Here is a 21,855-nt window from a genome sequence, read left to right as displayed (position 1 = left end):
CATCAGCTTATCAGATATTTAGAATCAGTTAGGATACACAGACCATTGAAATCTGGCTATAGAAACAGGGTAATATTATAGACCTATCATTCAATCTCAACTCTTTTAGCTGAGATTGGGATTTAAGTTTACATATAACATCTAGTATTAGATAATATAGGAAATAAGGCAGGAGTACCATTAGAGATGGAGTATGATCAGAATATAATCAGTAACTTGAAATATATAAATTATTATTACAAACAGCTTAGTGTGGTGGGGGTTTTTTTTGTTTGTCTGTTTGTTTTAAGGTAGTCAAAGTTATTGGATCAGAAAATAGTGGAGCTGTATGATAGAGAAGTCAGGACTTTCCATTGGTAACATTTAGAAAAAAGTACCAATAACAACTAGGCTGAAATAAAGTGCTATGATTGTGTCAGATTACTTAATATATTATCTTTATTAAGCTAATAAAAAAAATATAACCCCCATTACATTCTTATGCCCTTGAACATACATACAGCACCAAACTGTCTTGAAACTTGATTGCTGAACTTAGGTAAGATTTAATTTCCCTAACTTTATGTAATTTTATGCATCTTTCTTCTTTCACACAAATTTACAGCATCTGCATTTCATTTTTTTTTAAATTTACTCATTTTAATGAGTGATTCAGTTGTTATGTAAAATCCCTGCTATCTGTTATTGTGAAATCCTCCTGTCTGAGGTACATTTCTTGAAAATTTGCAACTTTCCAGCCAAGGTCTAGAGATCAATAGTATCTTGTCACCACCAGTGAATAATGTCTAATGTTGGAGCTTCTAACGAGAGGGCTGTACAGAACACCCACCTGCTTTTCACGTGCTGTACAGCACTTTGGCAGGAAGAAGAAACGAATGACATAGATTCCTCTCTTCCCCCCCCCCCCCTCCTCTTTTCTTTTTACTCTGTGACTCCTGGCTTCCTAAAGGCCCAATTTTCAACTGGCTTAGTATTTTCAGCTACACAGGAAATTGTCAAAAAAAGCTTTTTGAATTTCTAAGGGATAAGGGAAATACCTTTTTGGCAGTAACTCATTAAAAAGCCAAGGAAGTAATGTTTGTCAGTATTCCTTCTCTAATCTTATATCCTCTAATAAATACCCTCTAACACTCTCAATGAGAGTGATCTCACAGATTCTTGCAGGACTTTGCTTGGCTCCTAACAGACCCACCTTTCAACAATTATTCTAATTGAAACACTCCAGAGTTTAAATTAGTCGACTCTTATTGACTCATAATTACTTTGCTTACACTATTTGTTATCATTTTCATAGGAGAAATCAGAATATTACCTTGGAATACCAGTTTTGCATTGGTTTTATGACTCTATGTAGGGGAGGTAAATGCTGCATCAGCCCCAGAAAGCCTTTACTAAAAAACAGAAAACAATTTTTCCTTTTTTTCTCCCCCTACAAACTACTTTTACAGTTTTCAGAAAGCTACAATTAGACTCTGCTTGCATACACATAGCATAATCATATAGGACAAACACAAATTGATTTAACATGCTATATTTTAGCTAATATAAGAGTATTAGTAAGTACTTCACTTAACAAATGTTGTCCACTCATTACTCCTTCTGTACTGCAAGCTAAAAGTGTAATACTCTGTCTGCATATGCACTGTGATTATCTCATACTCACAAATTTTTCATTTGCTTATGCTTTCTTCTGCTCAGTAGATTGAGATTTTGTAGAAGTGTTTGAAGAATTTAGTTAAGAATATACTTTAAAGCCTTGTTAATATTCAGTTGTAAATTGCAATGGAGATACTACAATATGCTTTCATTTCAGATTCACTCATGATTGGCTTCCTCCCAGCTATGTGCAAGGCAAATTCCGGCCAACCAAGTACATGATAAATCCAAACATTTCCAGCAATAAACTCATGTCAAGGCCATGGTAGGGTAGCAAGAGATATAGCTATAAAGCTAAATTCAGCCCCTTCAAGCATGCATAAAACTGGTAAGGAAATGGATGGAAAGAAGGATTCAAAGCAGCGCCTTCTTGCTTCTTGGGTGGCTGTACCAAGAAAAAAAGAGGTTTCTTGTGCCACTCAAATGTTAAGTAATAACCAGCTACTATGTCAGATGACATTTTATAGTCAGAAAAATGCACTAAGGGTCTGACCAAAGTTGTTGATTTTGCCACAGAAACTACTTATTTTGCTGCTAAAAACTTAACTTTAGAGGACCCAAATTCAATCCAAATTCTATTATAGTTAAAATTGTACTGGGGAAACTTAGGATCCCTCTCAAAGCAATGGTGGAATTAAAGCTTACTCCTCTTTTGTCTTTTTGTCCCCTTCCTCTCCTCAACTTTACAGCATCTCACTGTAAGGTGGAAAACAGTTTTCATATTCCTGCTCCAGTTCAGACATACATTTGAGTGCTTCAGTCAACAGACTCTATGGTTTGGTAGGTGGTGTCATCACTACTTTCTGCTTACCAGTAATTCTAGCCCTTTTAAAATAAAGTATTCCAAGGCTACTTTTCTATTCATTGTAGCACAAGACATCATTCAAAAGCAGAAATGGATTGGTTTTGATTAAATGGAAATTCTGAAACTATTTGAATTGAAACAATTCCCCCCCATTCCCCTTCAGCTACAGACTGACAGTATCACCTACTCCCTCAGAGCAATACATTCACCAAGCTATGCAAAGTGTGAAAAACTTGGTTATTTCTTTTTAAGTCACCAAAAATACTGCTGCACCAATCTCACACCGAACAGAAAAAAAAAAAGTTTACAATTTTTTTACTGTCATAAAATTCTGTAATGTCAGATTCTAGCTGAACAATCAAAAAGTGAATATTAGTATATTAAAAATCACCCACTAATTACTAATTTCATCAGTGCTTTAAGGTGGCAAAGGACATTTTAAAAGCTGTTAACAAATTGCATTCAGAGAATAATTAGTAACCAATTAAGCTAAGCTGATTTTACCTATAATGTAATGTGTCTAACGTGTAGAACATCCAGGCTCACACCAGAGAAGATTTTCTTTGAACTTCCTGGAAAAAGTATAATTTTCAGAAAAAAACAAAAAACCCCACCAGGGTGGTACTAAATTCTGGACTAATTCCTGGACTAAATTCTGTCAGCCTTATCTCATGATGGAGACAGACATACTTAACCCCAGAATGGTCTATTCAGGTTGTGTTTGTGGCCTTTATTTATTTATGAAAAAAATAAAAAACTTCTTAGGATCGTTAGTGTTAGAAACGGGCTGAGACTAGTTCTGATGTTTACAGTGAGACGTCTGTAAAAGGTAAGGCTCTCACCTAAGCTGCTGGTTTTGCCCTTCTGCCTTGGCAGAAACAAAACGTGTGAGCTCTGCTCAGCTGGCACACATTGAGGCATACTAGTGTAACCCAGACTGATGAACTGCAAACATGAATATAAGATATGAAATACCTGAAAGGTGGTACTGCTTTCAAATACTTTGGCTGTCAGCAAAAAAAAAGGCACACAGGGCAAGCAAGGCTTTCAGATAAGAGATACTGCCCAGAGTCACATTAGCTGTACCTTATTTTCCTAATACAAACAAGAAAGAGACATTGCCTTCTCTTGAATAAGCCAATGCTTTTCCGTCCCTGAAATCTCTTATCTTCCTATTGTAATAGTCATGACTACCACAAAGAGATACACAGGAGCTGTACCTATCTGAACAGTAGCATCTATTTATTATTATTTGGCTCTATCATATATACTTTTATGCCTACTTCAGAATAATTTAAAAGCTTGATCAGCTTGCAGCTCTTCTGCTTCACTGAAGCTAGTGGGATGGCCCATGACACAATGAGCTGTCTACCATCTTCTCCTCTGCACTTTTTGTTTCTTCCTAAGTTTTCTTAAAAGACAGAACTCTGAACTGCCGCGTGTTTTGCAGCTACCGTTCATGCTTACATGAGGCATACACACATCATAAGATTTCAATATATTCGACTTGCATTCTGTGTTCTCATTTAATGATTAATTACAGTCTCCAGCTGGTAACTATTCTGAAATTTAAACAAATGACTAATATGTTTTATTCTGATTTCTCATATGCCGTTTCTGTAACATAGCTTCGTTAACTAATTACTCTACTGTCTAGACCTGGGCATAAAACTACCAGAAACCAAGCCTGAAATGAGATTAAACCACTGAAATCACCAGAAGGATATTCAGAAGTATTTTAACAACAATGATTTTTCAGAAACGTCGGTCACGTTAAGTCACAACTATGATTTTTTCTCTTTTTTAAGTAGAGCACTGAACCTTTCTAAGTGATTTTTATTTACAGAGATACTTCTGAGATATTGTTTGAACTGTCTTCTAATTACGATATTGATACCTATGATGTACAAATAAGGATAAGGCATCAATAACAAACAATGCATTGACCATAGCACTACACAAAACTCAGCAGACAATCACTGCTTTGCAAACCACAACAAATGGGACATTCAGATAGTTATTCCACCATTTAAAGTTTGCACTTACCAACCTCCACAACACTAGAACAGTTGGGGTCTGTGAAGCCTTCAGGACACTCGCATGAATAGAAGTCATCATTTAACCCTGACAGACAGATACCACCATTTTCACATGGGTTGGAGTCACACACGTCCCCTGGGGGTTAAAGCAAAAAAAAGACTCTCAGCTTCTTACATAAAACTCTCCAAAAGTTATGCATAAACCTTAAGTACTGTAGATTACTGATAACTGAGAACAGAAAGGAATGACAAACTCTGATTCCTTTCAATATCTTCCAGCTAATTCAATTTTATATTTGTTTAACAGGACACCTCTCATTATTTTCCCTTGCTTTCTACTCTGTAAAAATATATTCTCTTGCAACACTGAAAACCTAAAATTTAACAAAAAACATTTCCCTCCCCCCTTTCCCTCACTTGAAATGATTTAGGATCTATATTGAGAACAGAATTAACCTAGGATTTTACCTTTCCAGGTTCCTTCCCAGCTGAATGCTGGCTATTAGCTTACCACTTGGCTGCTAAGCTAAGAATGGTGGCTGTGGTTACATTTCTATCTGATCTAGATATATGCACTCTTAAATCACTCAGTAGTATAAATTTGATCCAGATCAGGAATCGGCACACAGCTGTATTTCTGCTGAATACAAAGTATGGCATTTAGGCCAGCAACGTGCCTTTACATTGTATGTATTTATGTATGTATGTCAGTCACAGGAAGACCAATTATATGCGATCCCAGCATAAAGCTTGACAGCATGAAGTAAAGCCATCGAAACGTTTTTGAGCAATTTAAATCTAACAGTAAGTTTATACCAGATCACTGATTTGTGTCACGTGAGCATGCACGTTTTATCTAGTGCTAGGAGTCCCAGAGGCAAAGCTGCTGTATGGCCACACTATGCCTGGAGAGAGGTTTTACTCAGACTTGCGATCCACCCGCTCTGCAGCAGGGATGGAGGCCAAAGCGCTTGGGTGTTCAGAGTCCTGTAGCTCTTCTACGAGCCCTGCCATGTCCCAGGGAAGTTTGCTAAGTTCTCCTATAATTTACTGTTGCAGACTCAGAACAAATAAGCAAACAGAAGATACACCTTAAAACTCCTAACGACATAGGGCAAGCACAGGCCCAGGGGGTAGCTGGAGTCTGCTTAAATAAGGCTAAAATAACAAATTTTGCTGATCCTTGAACTGTTCTTCAGTGAGGACACCTATTCAGTTGATTACTGTTCAGGCAATCAACAGCAGAAAGATGTACATTCTGAAAGACAAGCCACAGAGCTGCTTCATATGCTCAGTACTTGATCATGTCTCCAATGATCCCGGTGGGTATGATATCCTATTGAGATTTCTTACCTAATATTATTTGTTCGAAATTGCCTTCATGAGGAGACAGTGCTCCATATGTGAAAGAGTGAACAGAGAGTCTGTCCAGCTCTTAAAACTCACTCAGTTTTAATAATCTTAAACAAACACACCAACCAACCAACCCAAACCCCACCACCCTATTATAGTTCTATGAATATGTTGGGGTGAAATAAAGGATTTAATTTAGCAGAGTCTCTGAAATGTTCATGCCAGCTGAAAACATTCAAAATACTTACTGCCAGTTTGAGATCTGTCTAAAGTCTCAAGCAAGTCAACAGCCTTGTTACTCTGTTAATAACTTCTATTTTCACATAACACAGAAATCATGACTTGATGTATTTTACATCTGCGTTCCAGGAGAATGGTAAGTGGTAATTACATGCACTACACCCACCATGGGATAACTAGAAGCAATCCCAAAGAATGCTCTGGGCTTTGGGCAGCCTTCATTGCGTATTTTTTCCTCAGATATTTAAATACATATTTACATGCACTTTGATGGATCTCACCCTTCATCTCAAAGCATAGATCACTGCTATCATTTTCCATATTTTTATTTTATAGCATAACATGATTGTAAAAGCCATAGGAACACACTTTGTGTACTTTAGCATCAGATCTCTCAATCTGAATATCCTAATATTTGCCTGTATTATCTTATAGTATAACAGTAATTGGTACTTCAAACACTTTAAATGTTTATTATATAGTATATAATTTTGTATGTCAGTCAAAATCACTGCTGTTCATGAATGCAAATTCTTAAATCTGAAAGGAATACTAAGCTGTTTTCTGTAAGACATTATATCCATTACATAGTTGCATCATTTTACAGGTGAGGTATTTGATTTCAGAATTTTACTACTGATTTCACAATTTGACTATTGCTATTGTACAATAAGTTTATTATTATTTAAAAATACCAATAATTTGTGCTGCACAGTTTTGTTTCACAACATTTTTGCAAATGCCACTTAAAGTCAACATGTTTGGATAGGCAATTATTATAAAATAATAAGTACATTAATTTGTATTGTTTTTTAAAATTAAAAAGTTACCAATTTTTAAATGTTGAAAGAGTTATAGAAAGTCCTCTTGCTTATGTCAGCAGTATATTGATGGTGAGGGGATTCAAAATGTTCTCAACGCCTTTCTCACATATGGACTCAAGATCTGCGTCTGGTATGAGAAGTCCAATCTAATACCATGTAAGAAATTTAACAGATTCAAAAAATGTAAAGGATTTCCTTTATTGAACTCTGTGTTCCAACTGCAAAAAATCTCTAGGGTTTTTTTGGGGGTGGGGGGTTGAATCTGTCAACTTTAAATTGCCTTTATGACATATTGTCATGTGTCTACCTACTTGATATTAACAGTTTATCTTGAAGAGAAAGTCCAGCTGAAGGAGAAACGCAGCTATTTAAAAAGAGAGTCAACGACACCTCTTTCTATACTACAAATCATTTGTCTTCCTACTTGAATCTAAACTAGTTAAATCTTTTCTTGTCTTTAGTGTTCACTGCTTTATTTGGGTAGGAAAGGATGCTTGTTCTTGGCTTTGGGAGGCTTAGGCATTTGGTTGTGAAAGGATAATTAGTATCAACTAGTCCCATACAGCACATAGATGCTCCAAAAAAAAGTATTCCCCATAGCATTAATAATTCATTTGCAGGAGGAACACTTGTTATGTTAATCCACTCGGATATTTTGAGTAAAATGAGAGGAGACATTTTTAGTACGTGCTTCCTGATGCAGTGGTTCTTTTGATTTCAATTATACAACACAAGAATGAAAAAGAAATGTAGGTAGTCAAACTACTGTTTCCATTTGTAAGTTTTTTATTGACTGACAAGCAGAATGAACCCCTAATTTTCCCAATTTGAAGTCTCCCACTATGATCAAAGTGTGTATACTTAGCTGTGTAGTTTTCATTTGTCTGAAAACTCATCTTGGCTTTTCTGGTCTGAAGTGAAGTGACCCAGCCTGCAGTTTGGGACCAGTATAACAGCTGCTGTCCTCTAACAATGGTCATTTATTTCCATGGCCAGGAAATAACTGCACTAAGTGTTCTTTTGACCCAACTACCTTGGCCCAAATTCCGTCAGTCACTGGTGTATATTTTTTTGCTATTATTATCACAAAAGCATAATGAATATGGCACACGTGAAGAAAATGGGATTATCAAAAAAGAGAACATAATCAGTAGCATCACATCTCAGAACACTTTGGGAATAAATTCTGACTCAGGAAAAAATAATTTTGAACTCCATTTGGAAAACAAGAAAAAAAAACCCACAATACAAAAAAGCCACACCACATGACTCTAACCTCTCTATGCATAATAATAATTACAAACAAAATACTGTTAGGTTCAACTGTTGTCATCCATTTTATCCTGAGATAATATTATTACTGTTTGTATCTGCTGCTTGTGTCTCCTTTTACTTTTCCTGTTTTTTTCACTGAGGTAATATAGTATAGAGCATAATGTAGAGCAAAGAGCACAACCATCACAGGCAGGACAAGACAGGACAGAGTTTGACGTGTCCTGTCTGCTCTCAGAATCCGTGATCACCAAGAAGCTTGGAAACCGTACCAAAGATATTAAAACATCTAACATCCACACTCAAAGGAATTAAGAAAAATCCTTCAACTTCTAGAATGGTCCAGTTTTTGAGCACATCAGTTCCTGACAAAGTATCTTTAAGAAGAAAACATAATCATTTCTAATTCATTTCATAGTAGAATTACAAAGAGACACAAATCTTTGTTTTACATTATTGTTTTAAATGATTATTTGTTTAGACTGTGCAAAGCTTAATTCAGATGTATTTGTGTCACATTTTATTGCTCTTACAAGTTAATAAGCAGTGAACTTTAAACTGCCTCAGTTGTTGGAAGAACCTGCAGAGTGTCAGAAATGGTACAAAGACTAAACAACAATTAAAAAAAGACAAGAGGCTTCCACAAAAAAAATCACCTAGGCTGCCTGATTCACATAACACAGAAGAGAACTAAAGCAGGAAAATGTATTATAGTAACTTTACACAGCAATGCTTAAAATAAGACTTCAGTATGACATTAAATATGACGCAGTCAGAGAAATGAGCAAGCGTACAGACACAAGTGAGCAGTAACTCTACTTAAGACTACATATAAAGTTTGTGCAAATTTGCATACTCAAATTAGTAAATCTCACTTAAAATGTTAGCACCCTTATGACTTAGTGCCTGTGAAATTGTGCAGAACAAAAATAAATGTCACCTTTGAATCAACAATATGCCTCTCAATTTACATTTGCACCTCTTGAGAGACCATGCTGAAATACTGAAATCTAATTTGTTATACATTCTACTCACTTCGATGCATAGAATTTGATTTTAAAGGCTCTGCTCTTAATAAGAAAGCTTATATGGGTGCACTTTATTTTAACATAACAGGTTATGGGATTTGTTACCACTGGAGTACTACCTTGCATATTATGTGATCTTTACGCAGCAGTAGTTTCAGAATTTAACCCTAGAGTCACAGTGAACGGGAGAGTAAAACAGACCCCAAAGAAATGACTATATCTGTCTGACTAACTCTTACAGAAATGTGCTCTGTTTTGGTAAGGTACCACCATGATAGGTAATATGCCATTTGCAACAGACTATGCTATTCTGACAGATTTCCATAAATAAAACAAACGGTAAGAACTCTATTATTTAAAAACCACCAAGTGACAGTTACTAGTATAGGTTTATTAAAATGTTCTGGAAAAGGTCCAATAAAGAATACACGTGCTAAAAAAAAAAAAAACCAATAATTCATATTTTTATTTTCTATGTCCTGACTAACCCTGTACATTTCATTATGGGGTTACTCAAGCATTAAGGTATGTCACAACACCACGTATATAAAGTACATACTGCAGCTACAGCTGGTGCTGCCTCTACTCCATCTTCAGGAAAATCTCAGACAGTAACATCTCAGTGCATCAAACTGCTGAGATTTGGGGTGAACTAACAGAGGACCTTTGCTTGTAAGACACACATGCTCACCTGCTTCTCCCACAAAATTGCCAGAACCCATTAACCACTTTCTATTCACTTCTTTTAGGGTACTTATGCTTTGAAGTGATGTTATATTATGTAACTATGTGCTTGATCTAATATTATATCCTATTTTTAATATACATACATATACAGACGCATGAAACCCCCCATGACCTCACGCACGGAGCACTTTAGGTGAAATCAAACCGAGAATGTCTCAGAATATACTCTGTATTTGGAGAGGAGGCACTCTTAAAATTTAAGTGATCAGAAGATAGTAATTTATTTTTTCTTCAACTTTCCCCATACCTTTGAGTTTTTCAGAATGTTCTTTAGTTAAGTAAGTCTGAGTCATTCATCCATCCTCTCACTTGAAAACAAGGTTGGGTTAAAAAAAAAAAGGCAAGACAAAGAATAAAATGAAAGCAGAGATTCATACATGCTTAAATTAGAATTTTAATTAACAACTCTCCCTCCCAACCAAACACAGAGTAGTAGCATATAGCAAAACTCAAAATAAAATTGTGAGATATCTGCACTCTAGTAACATTTAAGCCTTTTTTAAGGCCTGACAGATGAAATAACATCTCTTTTATGTGAGGCTCCAGCAGAGGAACTGTTCTGCTAAGTCCACCTCGCTCCCTTACATACCTTCATAGAATCATTTTAAGAAACGTCCTTTCTACAAGATGTTGAAAGAACCATTTGTTGTTTCTCCTTCCGCCAGAGGGTAGAGGGAGAAAGGTAGCAATGCCGAACAAAGCGTTTCACAAACTTTACATTTTATGCAGCACACTTTTTAATTCTAGAAAGCCCCCACAAATTATATTACATGATTCTTCTTTACTGAATCGTGCAATACCTTGCTTGACAGTAAAGGACAACCTGAAAGAAGGAATTCAACTGCTGTATATAAATAATGCAGCACATCATGATGGTAACAGTTAGCCCATCAATCATTGTCAAGAACAGAATTCACAGAGTTTATGAAAACAGTTTTTGTGATATGAAGGCTAAAGAAGATGCACCGTGCAAACAGAAAGGTACCATCCTGCACTCATCCATATGTATTATTTTGTAAAGCACTCTTAGTTATTGTAAAATTACAAAGAACAGTCAGCTACCATTACAACATGCAAATCAGTCTGCTGTTGCAGTTCATTAATGATGGTCAAAGAATAAAAGAGAAAGAATTATTTCTTCCGATTTTAAACCGTATGTTCTGTAACAGCATGGTTCCTGGGATAGAAATACCTATCAGCAGCTCAAGTACTGTATCCTGGATTAGGTATGGGAGAAGCATTTGAGTACCTACTCACAAAATTATTAGCCTGAAATGAGTATCATCTCCCTCAACTATCTTATAACACCTGAATGACAACTGTTAAGATATCTGGTGGAACTGCTACTTTAAGAGTCATTTTCGGGAGACAACTGAACGGTGATCAAGAAGAAAGGAACATGTCTTAAAAAAAATTCCACAGATTCACAAGATTTCAAAAACAGAAGGAAAGAAGTGACAGAAGGAAAGATAATTTGGGTGTCTAGGCACATTTTATTCTATAGTTGAAGAACATGGCAAACCCAGTGAAAGAGCAAATACAGAAGTATGCATGAAAAAAAATCATGCTTATGTATTGCTTTATATACATTTGTATGAATATTTAATGTACAGTATGCAATATGCGTTACATACTGAAGCAGTGAAACTTGCAGAAGCTGATACTGAGCTAAACAGCTCAGCAGGATTTCAAGCAGATGAAGACAACAACAGAAACAAAAGGCATAATGCAATCCACAGCTGAACTGTTGCAGTGTAGTAACATACACGTCCAGGGTGCTAGCCACGTACGTTGTTGGGGGACACCACATCCTTTTCACGTACGCTACATAACGGGCTGAGGCTCTACAGATGTTCTGTAACTCGAGCTTTTCGTTTGGCCATTGATGGAGGAAGGAGGACCATCATTCCTACCCAAAATAGCAGATGCATTTTTATTCAATTACCTATTATTGCTACATGAAATATCACTTACTTTTAAAGCCCTCTCTAAGTATTTATTTCAAATTAATAGATACTCCCTTCAATAAGAATAAAACTTGCTTGTTATGAAGAACAAATCTCCAGGTAGAACTGAACAATGAACAGCCCAGAAAATAAATCAGTCAACAGAAATTTGGTCTCTGGAGAGTAAAAATGAGCCCCAGTTCTGAAATCCAGAAGAGCAACTAAATTTCAGAAGACAGACAACTGAGAAAGTACATGCTACTAGTAGCAGTTTCACGTTAAAAATCAATCTTAAAAAAAAAAAAGACCTTTAATACTTTTCTGATTTACAGAATCATCTATACGCTGTCCAAGTTCAAATCTATTTCTCTACTGCTAAACCACTACTGAGAAGCAGAACAATAAATCATATTGAAGACACACCTGTGCAGAGATGCAAAATGTGAACATGAGAACAGCTGAGCTCTGCAGTCCTTTTAACAAATATGTAAGCTCTCATTCAGATTTAATGATGAGGCAGCTAATTTGTTTTCCTATGGTAAAATGAGCTAAATAATTAACTTGTATCTCTTAGTATCTGAAAGGTAAGTTAAAATTTTTAGATACTAATAGCTTAAAAGTTATTTATTTCCCTTCTGCTTGCTTTCTAGACTGATTTGCTTTCTATGCAGAGAGAAGGTTCCGCTAACTTTCTAACTCAAATACCCATGGCAGATTGTTCAAATAATTTTAGAAAATCAATACACTGATATTATTAGCTGTAGATATCCACATTTGAAATGGAAGGGAAAACTTACAAGAGACTATTAATTTCAATAAACTCATGGTTTTATTTTAGGTTTCATGAGAATTGAGGTGCTTGCTACTTTTTCTGAAAGCCTCTGAGATAAAGAGGCTGTATGCATTTAAATAAAAATTTCTGAAGCTTGTAGCTGTGGAAGAGTTCTAAAATACCAGTGCAACTAGGCATAAGATTCTCTTTAAACTTAACTTTTCCTAGTCTTGTAATCTGTGAAGATACAACGGCTGATTTTTGAAAACCTGATATAGCATTATGAAAAGAAATTTAGGTTAGGAATAATTACTCTAACCAGAGAATTCTCATTAGAATACCAAACTAGGACTGGAGAGAAGCACTAATCCTAGGTGAAGATCAAGTGCTGACTTGAACTTTGGATATAGTCTAATAGTACAATACTGTAAAAGTGTGTCCCTACTTTCAGGGTTAGGATAGAGTCCAAACGTACTGCCCAGCCAGATTAATTTCTATCATGCCAAATCCCCTCCTGTCTTAAAAAGTATATTTTTTCCCTTTCTAAATGTCTACAGTATCTGCTATTTTATCCATTTGAAGTGAAAGAGTAGTAGGTCACTTTACTTCAGCCTACTGTGTTTCAGCCTTTTCAAGCATCTGATGCTTGACAATACAAAAAATAACTAGAAACAGAAAACAGCTTAAAAAGTAAACTCTTCTCTCTATCATAGGTTACAGAGAGTTCATTTCTATGCCAACTGTTCTTCAGGGAAAAAGAGGAACTATTCCTGTCATTTCATCTCTATATTGGTAAGAAAAGGTTCAAATGTGATTAAGAAAGGAATATGGTTATATGATAAGCTTCTGAATACTTTTACAACTCATGGAAAAGATTTTATGCATACAGTGTTGGTTTTTTGTGGGTTTTTTGTTTGTTTTGTTTTTAAATGAAGGAATCTATAGTTACTAAATGAGGATTTGGGGAAAACTGCCATCAGTTCAGAAATTATTTCATCAGAGGAAAAGAGATATATTCTCCCTAATTGATCAGCTGATATTATGAATGGCATACCATCCCTGGCATCCACCCTCAGCCAACTGCAATAACACTTTGTTGCGCAAGCAGTGAGGTAGCTGATAAATACCTTTAACACATTTACCCTAATCCCTACTGATAAAACCTCCTGCAATATCCTGTTATCCGCATGCACAACAAACCTGGCAAAATTCATCTATGTACTCCTCACGCATACTCACTTGATTCCAGCTGTCATTCATGTCAGCCTTGTTTATACACTTTTTAGCTATCACTAACATTCATGTGAATCAACATATATTTCTGCATCTGATTAGACATAGCGAGAGAGATTGGTTTATGAATAGGGAAAGAACAGAAGCTTAAATTGAGACTGCCCGTATACAAGGCACTTAGGTTTAAACTGTTTGTCTCTCCATTAAATTGTGTTTTCTCAGTCAAAACTTTCAGAGGGATTTTAAAGTCATGATGTGAATACATTATCATTTCCAGTTACAGCTATTTACTTCAGATTTCTCAATTAATATAATATTCAAATTCTTGCTAGAAATTCCTGTATATTGCAGATCTGATACAGTAGTTTCTCTCAGAAATTGCCTGGGCTCCTGAAGGCTTGTCCATCAACTGCTAGCAAACTCCACTTGTATATCCATGACCATGAGATGGTCGATATACACAGCTAGGTTTCTGCTTTGAGTTAACCTAAATTCAGTTTTCAATTACAAGCTCTTCCTAAATCTTTTTTTAAAAAATCACCATTCCCAAGGCTCTGGACTTGTCCTAGCCCCTATCAGGAAACCACTCAAATACACAGCAGCTTCTCCCTTCTCCTCCCCCCGCTTTCCATGGAAAGAAAATCCAGGCATGCAGTCAACTCAGCAGTCCAAAGGGTACCCTTCCGATATGCCCATTTTTGCTTCCTCACAGCAACGTGGGGAAATGCAGACTGACACGAGTGAAAGCTCTTTTTAAAATAAACAGTTGTAAGCGTTTACAACCTTCTTTAGGTAGGTAACTTCTTCCTCAATGGCTCGTGGACTTATGGTATTCAGGTTCTTACCTGTTTTGAGAGTTATCTTTATTTTTCAGTTTCTACCTTCACTTCAGCCATGAAGCAAGACAGTGTTTTGCCAAAATCAACCTTTTTACTGATTGCAGAATTATCACTTTTGGGTTGTTAAATAAATAATCCCAATTTTAATTCAGTTTACATCGCAGTTTTATGTTTACATTCCTTTTCTTAAGCTTCACAGCTTTTGAGATTAGCGATTTGAAAGCACCAGAGCGTATGTATATACATATACATACTCACATACAAACACATGCATTATATGTATGTAAATAAAAGTGTTTCATTTTTCCTTTGTTTGCTCTATACCAGATTTCTTCAGGTACTGGTTGCTAGGCAATTATTAGTTTCCTCAGCAGTGCTGAATTTATCTTTTCTCATCATACATAAATCCAAACTTGAGAGCTCAGCAATTAAAATTCATAATTAACAGTTTTTAAAACTCTATGTTTCATTGTATCTTACTATCTTATCCAAAGGGAAATACCTTAAAACAATATGAATTCTAAATATAGTCTCATTACTTTTTGAAAAGTAGCCAGTGATTTTTAGTTATTTCTATTTTCAGATGCCCACTATTAAACACGTTACTTGGTCACATTTTAAAGAAAAGTATCAACAGTTTTCGAGGAATGGCCACCGTTTTGTTTCTCAGGTGAAGCATCAAAAATACAGAACACACAAAATGTATCATCCTCATTTCAAGATTTTGAAGAACCATATAACTACAAATAAGTACCAAGTGAATCCCATAAACACCCTTAAATATATATGTAGTTTTATATGAAAACACTCATACATTCTCTCATCAATATTTTCATAGCATATATTAAAAACACAAGAACACTCGCTGTTTACAAGTTTGTATTCCAAACTGCAAAACAGATGTGAAAATATATGACACGAAGCAGTTAGGATTGGCTATGTCTAAATTAACAAATAGTTTGGCACAACAGAAGTGGATCAGTATTTCAAAGCAGAGAGTACTCAGGTTTCTCCATCCACATTATATAAAGTGCGAGGATTTTATTGCAGACTAGATTTAACCACTCCCCCTTATGTAGTCTGCAGCTGTCCAAATGACCAGTCATCAGTTCAGACCCTTAAGCAACCATTAGGTCAAAGTGTATTTGGTCTGCACCTGAGTGGAGCTTCTAGTCTGATGTCCTCTGAAATTAATCCAGTTCATGAACATCAAAACCACTCTGCAAACTGAACCAAAGTGAGCGTAGTATGTGGAAGTAATCAAGGGATTCACTTCTGAAGCTCACCAAGGCACTAAGCTACTATTTTAATAGCGATGCAGACACCAAACACTCTCTCTAAATGAACTTACTCTACATTTTAAACTATATAACTATAAGGTTATTTTAAGACAGGCTTTGATGATATTAAACTCTGCAGTTAAAGGAAAGCAAGTAAAAATATTCTATAGGTTTCTATTGTTATAACTAGTTGACCTTATTTCATTCATGTGTTTTTTGTCATTCAGGTGTTTAAATCCATCACCATGAAAGTTCTGTCACAACCAAAAAAGAAATGTCACCTAAGTAGATACAACTATATTGCTGGTTTTCATCATTTTCTCTCTGACTTTACAGGAAGATGATATTACTGATCATATCTGGAATAATAATTACGTAATGCAGATACATGTCCCTCCTGTGAAGGCTATGAAATAATAAGGACATTAAGGCTATCAGCTACAATAAAGAAGTGATTCTGTTTATTTCAGACGATGTAGCTAGCAGTGGCACAGAGCTCTGTGGATGAATGATTCATACACTTTTGATTTTTGCTAGAGTCTCTGGAAAGATACACAGATGCAATTTTAAACTTATTTCTTTAGACTTTGTTCAGAAATTGAACAATACCCCAAATTTTTGCACATAGAGACTCATGTATAGAATGCACAGGATATTGTCACTGTAAAAGAGCTTTCCTCCAGTCCTACAATTTCCCCAAATATGTTACTTCATAGAATTTTGTAAGGTATCTACTAGGCACATTTTAACTAAAGGAATCAAGGTAGAACTGACTTTTAGCCTTGGGGAGCACTTATTCCATGCAGCAGCATGTGACACAAAGACGCCCCAAACAGTGCTTTGCCAGGAAGGTACACCCATATAGTTCAGGGACTACGTAAAAACATTTGGTCACAGTTATCACGCATCTCTGCAGTGTGATCACTTGTGCAACATAGCCCAGACCTTAAACAACTACATAGCCTCATCACTCTGCAGCTTTCCCCTCTTAAATAGTGTAGATACGCAAACAAGGTGGCCATCTAACCGCACAGCAGTGCTGCACTGATTGCCTGAGGAACGCTTTTAAAGCATATGAATGTTTATGGAAGCGTTAAGTAATAAAACAGTTTGTATATTTGTCAAAAACTTGTCTCAGTATGGTCACTCTGCATTAACAAAGTTTTTGGTAACTTTTTTTCCAAGTATAATTAGTAAATCAAAGCTACACAAAGAGGGGTAGCAGCTTGAATGTGCATGCTCCTTCTTGATAGGCATGGAATGAGATCTGAAAATGAAGATTTGGGATTAGTATTTGAAAAAGGAAGGAGACGGAAGGAAAACAAAAGATAAGGCTGTGAGAGAACAGTGTAAGTGAAACATATTAAAACAACAGAGGGACTTAGAATACGATACTTTTAGTATACTGTTTTCCAAGATGAGTGTTAATTGTAATTTTAGTAATAATGAAAAGAGACCCCTGGCAGTTAAGCTAAGTAACTATACTGTTTCAGCAGAATTCTGAATGTAGAAAATGTGCCTATAACAATACAGGAAAAAAAAAAAGTTTTTCTTTTCTGGCATTTCAGGACAACCAAATACCCAATCTGGACAACTGAAATGCACTATAATTGCTTGCTCTCTGAAGGTCAAGTCACTGACCTGCCCATCAACATCCTCAATACATAACAGACTCCCTGGCATGTCTTAAGCCTGAAAATAAAGCTGGTCTCCCACTCTTGCTTCAATTAGTAGGAAAAAGAAATAGATGATTTGCCTAACTGATCTGCTATTTTCTTCAGTTTATCTGCAGCGTTGGTTTATTAACTGCATCCAGGTAATGTTAACATGGTTAATTATGTATGGGATGTCCCTAGTGTACTGTTTGAAATGCAATTGCGGTTTTGTGTCATTTACCAGAGGCCCGAGGAATACTGCATGTAGAGCACGTATTTTTTAAAACACAAGACTAAGCAGAGATTAATACTAAAGGAAGGTGAAAAATACTAAAAACAAAGTGAAAATAATGAAATAAGTTAGATTGCAGTAAACAAATTAATGCCTTTTTCATAGAGCGCAGAGACCAAAGGCATCCAGGCGATTATAGTTTTACAGGGAATTTTTAAAGTCATAAGCCTTTAACTGTATAATCTTATTATGAGTGCCCTGATTCTTTTTTCCCCTCCACTTCCCCCACTCTTCTCCGAGGTGCTCAGCACGGACACCGGAGGCAAAGTGAAAGAAGGCTCCTTCCCCACAGAGGTGGTCCCAGGCTGGAACAGACGCCCAGCGAGAAGGTGCCACCTCCACCCTCGGAGGTGCTCAGGAGCCTCCTGGGCACGGCGCAGAGCAACCTCACGGAGCTCTGCCAATAGCTCTGCTTTGAACAGGGCGCGCACTAGGGCTCCCTAATACAAGCTAAAGTCTTTGAACTTGTCTGGCTCTTTAAATTTAACGCTCTTCTTTCACATCTTCCTCTAAAATATACAGCCTGGCTATAGATTTATCCAACTTGAATAAATAAACAAATAAAAATCATGGATCACTATCACCTTCAGCAAAAAATAAATGATCCAGAACTGAAAACACCCTTGGACATGAGTAACTTTTCTCTCAAAAGAATTTATGCAAGTACAGTCTCTCATGTTTGCATACAGGTAAGTGCAAACACAGTATTTCATGGAAAATTCACTTTGCCCTGTAAAACCTCAAACCACTTCAAGTACAAAAGGAAAAAAAGTGTGATCCTTTTTCATGTTAAATGAGTCCAAGGAAAGAGTAGATTAAATTTATTTCATTTTAAAAGAAAGTGTTAGGTTATTACTGTGGAAGTCTGGTCAAACCACTGGGTTTTTGTTGCATAGGAAATACATACATTAAAAAAATTAATTCAGATTGAATGAACTAGTTTAAATTCTAAGAATACTGGTGATATTTCTGGATTTTTGACCATCTCTAAACAGTTTTCAAATCTTTAAACTACAGAAATAGCATTTTCTGAAAAGAGTTATAAGGGGTTTAACATTTTCAATTATAAACTTTACAACAGTATGCTAGTTAATACTGGTTGAATTTCCAGTAATTATTATTTATGGTAATTACTGCAGTTGGGAATTAGTAAGATAGCTTTTTTTGAGCTTGATTTTATAAGAAAGAGTAATCTGAAAATTAAAGATGAGTAAAAAGAAAATTGGTTCTGATAGGTTTGAAACAATGTTTTGATCAAGTCATTAAAATATTTCCTAAACAAAATGGAAGTATTACACATCTCTGGAGTCTTTCAGTTTCAACAAATCAACGCTTCCCGGAATGCTTTTTAAACAAGCTTGATAGCTGACCAGCAGACCTGAAAAGCAAAGCTGAAAAAGAGTTTAAAAAAGAAAAGTTGGATTTACACAAAAGTTGAATTTACACAGCAAATGGGCGGCAGATGAGCTGCTTCAGGTCAGGAACCGCCCAGTGCTGCGCAACCACCGCCGAGGTCTCCGGGCGCCCCCGCAGAGCCGCCACCATGGCCACCGCCGCCAGCGCCTGGGCAGGCTCCCGCGCTGAACTCACACAACTTCAATCAGTAAAGGACAGCCGGTTCTCCGGCAGTTTCAGCCTCTTAAAATCAGCGATTGTTTTTTCACTGCAAACTAATGCCGGCGATGTGGTTTTGTGTGATGTGCTCATCAGGAACTGCAGTTTGGCCATTAAGCAGGCAACAGCTGGAAGAGGGGCATTACTGCACTGGGCAGGGTGATGCTTGGCATCACCACCACTCTCCTATTTAATTCTGCCTTTGTACATCAACTTATTTTCAAATGTGCTCATGCAATCAACTTCAATCTGTTTTCTTTCTTTCCCCAGTGATAAAATTCGGACCATTTCCTGTCTCCACTCCCATACCCTAACCTGCAAATGTTTGGGGGTTTTTTTATTGTTTGCTGTTGGTATCCAGTAATTTATTCAGACAGAAAAGAACACAGTAGTTATAGTGCAAACAGGTGATTAGAGAAGCCTCATTATTCACTGACAGGAAATATAAAAGAGTTATTGCAGGTACACAAATAGATTGCCAGTACATGATCTTGACAAATAAAGGGACTAAAACAAAAAAGATTGATAAATAGAATCTGAGAATGGAGTCTGAGATTCAACATATTTCTTCTCAAATGAAGCTATTAACAACAACCCAGAGGCTCATTATGGAATTCCTTTATATTTCCATGTATTTGCAGGCCTCATTATGGGAATCATCCATTATTTTGAATGTACTGGACTTGTGTGTTTATCACTGGAACTTTTAATATCTTTATTTTCCGAGAACAATTTTAGATTTCTCTTTAGACAGCTATTGATCTCTCTCCTTCCCGACCTCAAGTTACTATTACCACAGCCGTGCACATTTCCATATTGCCCAGGAGCCCTAGTCGCAGGCCAGAACCGCGCTGGGCTGCGCTTTGTTTTGACCTCAGCCTCAAGCTAACTTTTGGAAAACATTCTCCGCTGCCTGCCATGAGGCAGTTACCTTGGTAGTTGGTTGTCACGGTGGGGTGAAGACATTATCATCTCTCTGCGCTAGACTCTCATCCCCCGAGTTCAAGTCAGAGCTGCTGGTTCGCACAAGCCCCGCAGCCGAAGGCACAGGCAGCGGTCGGTCGGCGGCTCTGGTCACACTGCCTCACTGCTGGCGAGAAGGAGGAGTACGGAGCACACAGCAGCGGTGAGCATCCGGAATGATAAAAGCATTATTTGCATTACACTCGATGCTCCTGCAGGTTTAAGGCCTAGCAAGTCTCCCAGGGAAGCGAGAAGCAAAACTCTTACCGACTTCCACAAAGCCGGAGCAAACCACTGGTGCCCATGGGCTTTAAGCAAAGGCTTCTTACACAACGTCTTCTAACAAGATCGACAGAATTGGTTTAAATCCAAATGCTGCACTGCTCTCACACAAACCCAAAGTAACTGAATTTATTTAATGGAGTTATTCCTCTTTGATATTGTCAACAAAAGCAGTATTTGAAACAACTTCTCCCTTGTTTAGTTCTACTGTATCACCAAAGCAAATTTTAAAACAATTTCTTTGGATTTTATTTCTGCATAGTATTGCTTTTATCATTTCCCCCAATTTCCTGTCTCATTTATTTTTTAATCTAGCAATGTTTTAACTGCATTTTCTATTTCATATACGTTTCTGATTAGTTCTTTTTTAGCCAATTTATTTTTATTTGAATTTGATTCAGTGGGTAGTTAGCGTTTGCTTTCCAATTTGTGTACAGCCTTTTATGATTTTTCCACTTGCTACTTATCTGTTACAATTTTCATGCTAAGAACTTTGAAGCCATTATTTTAAGCATCTCCAAACTTTTGAGCCATTTAGCGGCTACTGGCCTATCAGTTTTTCTCTCACTATTAGTGACAATTGCTGTGGATGGCTCCTGCTAGGCCTGTTTAAATCAAACATGCAAGATACATGTGAAGTAATTTGGAGAAATCACTAAAAACAATTAATCCTCTATTTGGTTTTGTGTTATACCAAAAAACTGAAAGGAGTCAAACATTTATTACCCTGAGCAAACACAGTGAGGGAGTTTCCTGCTATGTTATTCAAGGAACAAGTGATTTAGATCATGAGAGCTACATTCAAAAGATCAGGTTATTGTTCAAGACAAGTCACTTTAAACAAAGCTCCTGCAAGATTTCAGCGTTTTGCAGCCTGCTTCTTCTTTAGGCCTCTGTCCTGGTAGGGGACTGAAAGGAACACAATACAAGATGAAAATTTTCTTTTTAGCAGATGCCAAACAAACTGGAATATTAGCTTTTGAGGGGTTTTATATGTCTGACAACTGCATCCAAA

At 36.6% G+C, this 21,855-nt stretch overlaps 1 protein-coding gene across 2 annotated transcripts in view; it reads right to left on the bottom strand.

Annotated features, from left to right (window-relative positions):
• The window catches only part of LOC135324426 (EGF-like repeat and discoidin I-like domain-containing protein 3), a 262,585-nt gene that overhangs the window by 187,180 nt on the left and 53,550 nt on the right, over window positions 1-21,855 (bottom strand). For both annotated transcript variants that reach the window (XM_064500716.1, XM_064500717.1), the window contains exon 2: window positions 4,508-4,636. In XM_064500716.1, coding sequence (XP_064356786.1) covers window positions 4,508-4,636 — 129 coding nt within the window. The remainder of the gene's footprint in view (window positions 1-4,507; window positions 4,637-21,855) is intronic.

The sequence above is a fragment of the Dromaius novaehollandiae genome, chromosome W, assembly GCF_036370855.1.
Source record: "Dromaius novaehollandiae isolate bDroNov1 chromosome W, bDroNov1.hap1, whole genome shotgun sequence".
NCBI classification, from domain to species: domain Eukaryota; kingdom Metazoa; phylum Chordata; class Aves; order Casuariiformes; family Dromaiidae; genus Dromaius; species Dromaius novaehollandiae.
Note: the sequence above shows the minus strand (reverse complement) of the source record. Positions and strands in the feature narration are given on the sequence as shown.